We start from the raw sequence: 9,037 nt of genomic DNA, 5'->3' as shown, positions 1-9,037 counted from the left end.
GTTACATGAAGCAGGCACGTGCTTTGGACACTTGGCGGTGCTCCCTCCAGTGAGTGACCAGCCCTGTTCCCAGTGCTCTGCGAACACTGTGCAAAGGTTGTCAGCTGTGTGAGCCAAAAGCACCCTGATCAGTGACTCAGAGCCAAAGGAACCCTTGATAAAGTTTAAAGGAAGCATTGCATTTCTTGAGCAACTTTCGCTAACTCAGGATGTCCCGGAGCACTTTGCACTAGAAAGTTGTGGGAAACTCAGCAGCTAGTTTGTGCGTGGCAAGCTCCCAGAAACAGCTATGGCGATTGGTGTTAGTGAGGGGTCAGTGTTAGTGAGGGGTCAGTGTTGACCCGGGCCCTGGGATAACTACCCTTCTTCAAGGTGAAGCCACAAGAATCATTTTTGTACGCCAGAGAAAGCATCAGGGGTGAAGGTAACTTAAATTCCTTTACCATATCACCGATCCCCGAGCAGCTTACTTTCAGAATACCTTCAACAAAGCAGCACTGCCCCAACATTGCTCTGGAACATCAGCCTAGATATATGTACTGACACATCTGGTGTGGGGTTTGAACCCACACTCTTCTATTGGTAAATTGGTTTATTATGTACTGAGGTACAGTGAAAAACTTTGTTTTACATGCCATCCATACAGATCATTTCATCACATCAGTGCATTGAGGTAGTACAAGGGAAAAGTAATAGCAGAATGCAGAATGTGTTGCAGTTACAGAGAAAGTGCAGTGCAGGCAGACAATAAGGTGCAAGGCCATGGCGAGGTAGATTGTGAGGTCAAGAGTTCATCTTATTGTACTAGCACTAGGGGACCATTCAATAGTCTTATAACAGTGGGATAGAAGCTGTCCTTGAGCCTGGTGGTACGTGCTTTCAGGCTTTTGTATCTTCTGCCCAATGGGAGGGGGGAGAAGAGGGAATGTCCGGGGTGGGTGGGGTCTTTGATTACGTTGGCCTTGGTTCTCACCTTCTATTTGAGGATCAGTTGAACCATTCCCTGGAACCCTATTAGCCCAGAGTGCTCTGGTGGGAGGCACAATCAAAAGGATTGCTTCTGAAAACATGTTCCTGGCAGCTCTGCTAGTTCATGGGAGCTGTGGACGGGAGCGAGTCGAGAGCCTTTTAACTGAGAGTCCCGTGACACGGCACAATCTTCACCATCGCCACCAACACAATGGCCCTCTCAGACGTGAGAAAATGCCGCCTTTGTCATCTCCAGTTTGGTGAGGATGGCGTTCCGTTCCCGCACCGAGATAGGATCTCTGAGCAAATGTGATGAAGGACATCATTGCAGGAAACAATAACAGGCGAAGCCCTTCCCACATGCAGAACGTTTGAGCCCTGATTCCTGTACTTCTGTTGACTTTAAAGAAATCCCTCACAATTAAATAATTGTGCTGTGTTTTCAGGCTGCACAGACTCCCTTTAACAGAGCAGTGAACAATTATACTATCCACGGCATACTTTGGAATGTTTGCTTAGTGTTGAGAGGACAACAGAGAATATGGGACAAATTTATTAATGAGACACCGGCACCACTGCCTGAGTTTATTGGTTTCTTGTTTATTGCCCAACTTATATGGTCATATATAGCCGGTCTGGATGGCGACACTAGATTTCCTTTCCATTCGTGATCACCATGAACAGATTTATTTAATTCTCTGAATTTAAACTCCCCAGCTGCCGTGTGGGATTTGACCTCTTGTCTCCAGTTCAGTCACCAGGCGTGTACTGTCCCCTGAGTGTTCCCCTGTCAGTGGCTGCTCGCATTCACCTACATCACTTTCCGATCCAGCAAAGCTTTGAGTTAAAAGTTCTCATCCTTGTGTTCGGTTCCCTCCAGGACCTTCTTCCTCCCGGTCTCCATCACCCCTTCCAGCAGTGTTCCCACAATCCTGTACACCTTCGATTTTAATTGTCCCGTTCCCAGCTGCCCCGACCCTTCCCTAACCCTTCCCCCCAAAGACGTACCTTAAAGCCTGTCCTAATGTCCTCTGTGTGACTGTTTCTTACATTTCATTTGATAACTGCTCCTGTGAAGCGCTGTGGCATGTTTTACTACATGAAAGGTGGTGTGTTAATGCGAGTTGTTACAGGTGACAGGAAACGATGTAGACTGTGTGTTAAGGGAGCTGACTTCTGCATCCGATGTGCACATCGAACACAATCTGATAACCTTCAAATTGTGATAAACGTGTTTTTTTTACCTTATGAGGTAGGATTTAGCCAGTAAAGAACTTGATGGAGTCAGTGCAAGGGATAGTTCCGAGGGTGGACAGGGAAGCTTGGGAGGAGAGGTCAGTCAAAATCAAGTTTATTGTCATCTGCACGTCCATGTGTGCACAGGTGCAATGAAAAACTTACTTGCAGCAGCATCACAGGCACATAGCATCAGATAAGCAGCATTCACAAGAAAAACATAAATTAGACATATATTGTACATAATTTTTACAAGAAAGAACACAATTAGAACAAAGTTCATTTTAGTGCAAAGTGGATGTACTAGGACATGGAAGCAGCAGTGCAGACTCACTCCCCAACTCTACACTATGAGCTCCTGCTGTTTTGGATGTGAGTGTAGGAGGAATGATTAGTAAGTCTGTAGATGGCATGAGAGTTGGTGGTGTTGTGGACGGCGAGGAAGGTTGTCTAAGGCTACAATAGGATATAGATCAGATGGAAAGTTGGGCAGAGTGTTGGCGGATGGAACTTAATCTCAACAAGTAAGAGGTGATGTCTTTTTGGGAAGTCAAATAAGGGTAGGACGTATGCAGTAAATGATAGGGTGCTAAGGAATGTTGATAAACCTTGGGGTTCAAGTCCATAGTTCCTTGAAAGTGACAAGGGTAGATAGGGTGGTGAAGAAGGCGTACTTGTCTTCATAGGTTGGAGCATAGAATGCAAAATCTGTAATGTTAGGTTGCAATTTTACAAAACACCATTACCTTCATTCTCTGAGTCTTGATTCCTGACCCTCCTCCAATGGGAACACTCTCTCCGTCCACTCTCTCCATAAACTCCATGATTTAAAATATCTCCACCAGATCCCCTCTGTTCCAAGGAGAACAACCCCAGCTTCTCCTGTCCATCCACAGAACTACTGTCCCCATCCCTGGAATCATCCCAGTAAATCTTCCGCACTCTCTCCGAAACCTTTACATCTTTCCCCAAGTGCAGTGCTCAGAACTGGACACAAGCCCCCAGTTGTGGCTGAACCAGTGTTTTATAAAGGGTCATTGTGACTTCCCTTGCTCTTGCAGTCTTTGTCTCTATTTAGAAATTCATTTTGTGGATATCTAGCAGCTTAGTTTGCATCTTAATGTTTAACTGTTTCCTGCCAGATTCCTCAGCATAAACTGGCATGAGCTTTACCCTCTCAGAGTGGAGCAGTCTGTTGAAGACAGAACAATGCTGTTGTATTTAAGTGGCATTATCTCTGTGGATGTCTCAGCTGCAATGTTACTGAAGACCAGGCGGGAGTGCAGCATTCACTAACCTTAATATTTGCTTCCAGGGATAACGCTTTTGACTACCTGGAGTTCCGTCTTTGGATTGGGTTGTGGTCGTCCTTCCTGACTCTCATCCTCGTTGCCACTGATGCCAGTTTCCTGGTGCAGTACTTCACCCGTTTCACCGAGGAAGGGTTCTCATCACTCATCAGCTTCATCTTCATCTACGATGCCTTCAAGAAGATGATTAAACTGTCCCACTACTACCCCATTAACTCGGACTTCAAGGTGGACTACGTCACTCTGTTCAGCTGTACGTGCCTGCGCTGACCAAGGTAGGAGTTGCTTTACCCAGTTTTTGTGTGACCCAAGACCTGGCTAAACACATTGAGGGTTTATTGAAATGGTTCTCACGATCTGGGCCTCACTAGGAAGACAATGGGAGTTGTACAAGACGTTGGTGAGGCCGCACTTGGAGTAGTGTGTTTCAGTTTTGGTCATCCTGTTATGGGAAAGATGGCATTAAGCTGGAAAGAGTGCAGAAAAGATCTACGAGGATCTTGCGGGAACTTGAGGGATAGGGTTACAAGGAGAGGTTGGGCAGGCTAGGACTTTATTCATTGGAGCGTAGGAGACTGAGGGATGATCTTATAGACGTGTATGAAATCATGAGGCCGCATTGATAGGGTGAATGCACTCAGTCTTTTTTGCAGGGTTGGGGAATCAAGAATGAGAGAGCATAGGTTGAAGTGAGAGGGGAGAGATTTAATAGGAACCTGAAGTTTTCACACAGAGGGTAGGGGGTATATGGAACGAGCTGCCAGAACAAGTGGTTGAGGCAGGTACAATGAGGTAGGTGCAATAACAACTTTTCAAAGACATTTGGACAGGTACATGGATAGGAAAGGTTTAGAGAGATATGGATCAAACACGGGCAAATTGGACCAGCTTAGATGGGAATTTTGGTCGGAATGGACAAGTTGGCCCAAAGGGCCTGTTTCTGTGCTGTGTGACTCTATGACAATGACCAGTATTTATTACCTGTCCCAATCTGCCCTTGGGAAGATGGTGGGGAGTCACCTTCTCGAACCACTGCAGACCTTCTGGTGAAGGAGCTCCCACAGTGTTGTTAGGGAGGGAGCTCCAGGATTAATTGACTGATGTTGTGAGTGGTGATACTTACCACAGCCATGATGTTTTCTTTGCTCCTGGTAACTTGTTACTTGAAGGTTGCAAGCTGTAAGGACAGATTCGGCCAGCGTGGAGATAACCAGTGACTCCTCTGTGAATTAAACCTGGTAGACACGCTGCTGTAGACGGCTGAGATTGGTTAATTAGTTTGTGGCTATCCTTCACTCACTGCATCTCTTCAGAAATTAGCCTGTAGTTTGTTTCCTCTTTAAAAAGGCAGCTGGCTGAGTGAATTGACCTCGCTTGCTGTACATTTGACTGTTTCTGTGAGTCAAGGCATATGCCCCGCCCTAACCCATAAACTGAGACCGGACTAAGCAATAAGTACTTTATAAACGATAAACAATCCCACTTCAGGCCAGCTCTGGTTTGTGTGAATCGGCCTCGTGCAGATCAGATCGCTTCAGACCAGTTCAGTACAGGTCTAATGAGGGAAGGATAGTGGTGTTACGTACCCCAGGAACTGCTGAATACATTCTAATACATCACTGAGATCAATAGAACTCTGGAAACTGATGGAATCAAGAGACTGGGCAAGAGAGTGGGTGAGCTGTGGGATTGTCCTTGGTTTCACTGAATGTCAGAGCAGACTCAGTGAGCCGAATGACCTGCTCTGGTTTCTCTCTTCTCTGCTCTTCAAAGCTCTCCATGTTAAACAAGACAACACACTTTTGGGAGGAAGCCATGTTTATGTTTCAGGGCAGCGCGATGTATTGCTATATGAAGTGTTTCTTTGGGAGACAGCCTCACAGCAAGACAGCCATTGATGGGGGTGTGGGGCATGGATCTGATTGTGACTTCAACTCCACCTTAAAAATACTCAAAGACCCTGCTTCCACAGCCTTTATAGAAGAGACTTCCAAAGACTCAGGACTGAGAGAAAGAATTTCACCTAATTTCAGTTTTAAATGTGTGACCTTTGATTGTTAAAGTAACCCCTTATTCTAGATTCTCCCACAAGAGGAAACATCCTCTCCACATCCATCCTGTCAAAGGATTCCTCAGAATCTTACGTTTCAATCAAATCTAGTCGAGCCTGTCCAACTTTTCCTTATAGAACAACCTATCTATTTCAGGTATTAGTCCAGTAAACCTCCTCTGAACTGCTTCCAAAGCATTAACATCCTTCGTTAAGTAAGGAGACCAACACTGTATGTGGTACTGTAGATGTGGTCCTACCAACGCTCTCTATAACTGAAGAATCATCTCCCTATTTTTGTATTCAGTTCCAACAGCCACACTTTCTGCAGGACCAATACTTGCTCATTAACTCATTTCCTTGTAATGTATCCATAGAAACTCTTAGCTTGTGCTTTTATATCTCTGGTTAGTTTTATCTATTACATTTTTTACCCTTTCTTAGTAAGGTTTAATCACCTGTTGCCTGTTTTTGATATCCAGTCTAATCTTCTGACCTGCCACCTAGCTCTGTACAATCACATGCTTTTTCTTTTAGTTTGAGACTACCTTTAACATTTTTACTGAATTGGTAAATTGGTTTATTATTGTCACATGTACTGAGGTACAGTGAAAATCTTTGTTTTGCATGCCATCCATGCAGATCATTTCATCACATCAGTGCATTGAAGTCGTACAAGGGAAAACAATAACAGAATGCAGAATAAAGTGTTACAGCTACAGAGAAAGTGCAGTGCAGGCAGACAATAAGGTGCAAGGTCATAATGAGGTCGATTGTGAGATCAAGAGTCCATCTTATCGTACCAGAGGACCGTTCACTAGTCTTATACCAGTGGGATAGAAGCTGTCCTTGAGCCTGGTGGTACGTGCTTTCAGGCTTTTGTATCTTCTGCCTGATGGGAGAGGGGAGAAGAGAGAATGTCCGGGGTGGGTGGGGTCTTTGATTATGTCGGCTGCTTTACCGAGGCAGCGAGAAGTGTCGACAGAGTCCATGGAGGGGAGGCTGTTTTCCGTGATGTGCTGAGCTGTGTCCACAACTCTCTGCAGTTTCTTGCAGTCTCGGGCAGAGCAGTTGCAAACTAATGCTGTTAGGGAGGGAGTTCCAGGATTCTGACCCAGCGACGGGATATGTTTCCAAGTCAGGATAGTGTGTGACTTGGAGGCAACTTCCATTTGGTGGTGTTCTCCGGGCTTTTGCTGCCCTTGTCCTTCTAACTGGTAGAGGTATTGGGTTTGGAAGGTGCTGTCTGAGGAGTCAGTGAGCTGCTGCAGTGCAGCCTGTATTGATATCTGAGGGGTGATTGAGTAGACTGGGCTGGGGATCTAAGTTTATGGGCCATCACGCTGTTAGCAGAGGCCATTCAACCCATTATGCCTGTGCCAGCTCTTTGATGGGCTCAGTCAGTACGACCCCCTGCCCTTTCTCTGCATCCCTGCACATTTTCCTCCCAGAGTTTCTGGTTTTCCTTTCGAAGGTCCCTGTTGAACAGCCGTTCCCGAATTCCACAGCCTGCTGAATCAGAGCATTCCCATCTTCTCCCGTCTGCTGCTTTTCCCGATTCCCATCCTGGACCACCAGCCATCCAGGTTCCTGAATGACCCAATCCACGCCTCTCGCTCTCCCACCCTCTGATCCCAGCGTCCTGAGATGTAGCAGCTCTAACACAGCCGCGCCATGCCTTGAGCTAACAGGAACTCTGTGCTGAGAAAGTTCCGAGTTTCCATCTTCCCCTGGCCCAGGCTGTGAATAAGTCATCAGCCTTGGAATAAGGGACTGGGCTCAGGGTTACAGAGAGTGAGGTGGGTCACTGACTGCCCAGCTCTGTGTGTGTGTGAGAGAAGCAGTACAGAACCTGCCAGTCTCAGACTGATATCGATCTGCAATTCACGGCTCCAGAATGCACGGAAACAAGTCATTTCTAGCGGAAGGTGATTCATTCTGGCTCCATGCACTCTGGCAAAACTTGGACTTTCTAGGGCGTGTTTTTCTTGCAGAACTTCATGGGAGATTAATCACCCTGCTCATCCATTGCTTCCTCTGACCCTTTCCCAGCCTGACTGACCGCATTGTGCCTTAGTACTCATTGTTCCACAGCAAATGCCAGAATGAAAAGGTTGCCAAGATTGGACTGCCCATTGCCAGGATCACAGGGAGGCCATTCGGCCCAGAGCTTTGCTGCGTTCACTTGCTGCATGTTTGGTTCTATCCTTACTCCAGTAAGATCCACCGGTCTCAGATCTGCCCTGTGGTCTCAGCAGCTCTCTGGGGGAGAGGTGCCACTGCACTCGGTGGGAGGAAGAACTTCCGGACGTCACCCTGAGGTTGTTCCACCCCACTTGCTCAGGACTCCACCAGAGGAAATCATTGATCTCTTTCCAACCCCGTAAAAATGCACAGAGGCAGTCCTCAGGGTTCCATTCCTGAGAACTATCCATAACCCGAACTGCCCATAAGTTGGAAATGAACACAAACGGTGTGTGGGAGAGGGTCACAGCAAAAGCAGTGACAGGAGAGTGAGCAGGCACGGGAGGGGCAGCCGCCAGCCGGCCTCACTGAGTCTGCTCAGCGCACCCAGCTCTGCTCGGCTCCACCCAGCCCCCGATTGTTGCGGCTCGGGGGGTGGGGTGGGGGGTAGAGAAGGCATGCGGACATTTGCTGTTCCCATCCAACAGAAGATGCCTGCAGTCCCACAGCAGCCGACAAATCCACTCCAGGACATTCAACCCCAACCCCGGGCCAGATCCTCAAACAATCAGCTGTCCGCCCACCTCAGGGTGAACTGGAGACCAAACAGGCAGAAGGCAAACACACTGCAGATGCTGGAAGTCCGAGATAAAAACAGGGAATGCTGGAAACACACGGCAGGTCAGGCAGCGTCTGTGGAGAGAGAAGCAATGTTTCAAACTGAAGATCCTTCACCAGAATGGACTTCTGATGAAGAGCCTTTGATCTGAGAAATTAACTCTGTTTTTTCCTCCACAGATGTTGCCTGATCTGCCAAGTGTTTCCAGAATTTTCTTTTTATAACTTTGGGAAAAATGTTTTCTGATTGCAGCCTCTGCCAACCAGCCATCTTCGCTGTCCATCAGCAGAGGGAGGGAGTCAGTCTCACTCGGAGATCAGAATCAGGTTTATTATCACTGACTTATGACGTGAAATTTGTTGTTTTGCAGCAGCAGTACAGTGCAGGACATAAATTTATCATAAATCACAAAAATAAATAAATAGTGCAAAATAAAAGGAATAACGAGGTAGTGTTCATGGGTTCATGGACTGTTCAGGAATCTGATGGCGGAGGGGAAGAAGCTGTTCCTGAATTGTTGAGTGTGGGTCTTCAGGCTCCTGTACCTCCTCCCTGATGGTAGTAACGAGAAGAGGGCATGTCCCGGATGGTGAGGGTCCTTAGTGATGGATGCCGCCTTCTTGAGGCACCGCCTCTTGAAGACGTCCTTGACGGTGGGAGGGTTGTGCC

The 9,037-nt window shown here is 47.0% G+C and overlaps 1 protein-coding gene across 1 annotated transcript in view; it reads left to right on the top strand.

The window, feature by feature from the left end:
* The window catches only part of LOC127584373 (electrogenic sodium bicarbonate cotransporter 1-like), a 182,221-nt gene that overhangs the window by 99,230 nt on the left and 73,954 nt on the right, over window positions 1-9,037 (top strand). Inside the window, exon 14 of the mRNA XM_052041132.1 lies at window positions 3,521-3,774. Within this exon, the coding sequence (XP_051897092.1) occupies window positions 3,521-3,774 (254 nt within the window). The remainder of the gene's footprint in view (window positions 1-3,520; window positions 3,775-9,037) is intronic.

Source organism: Pristis pectinata, chromosome 2 (assembly GCF_009764475.1).
Source record: "Pristis pectinata isolate sPriPec2 chromosome 2, sPriPec2.1.pri, whole genome shotgun sequence".
NCBI classification, from domain to species: Eukaryota; Metazoa; Chordata; class Chondrichthyes; order Rhinopristiformes; family Pristidae; genus Pristis; species Pristis pectinata.
This window is presented reverse-complemented; position numbering and strand designations above follow the sequence as displayed.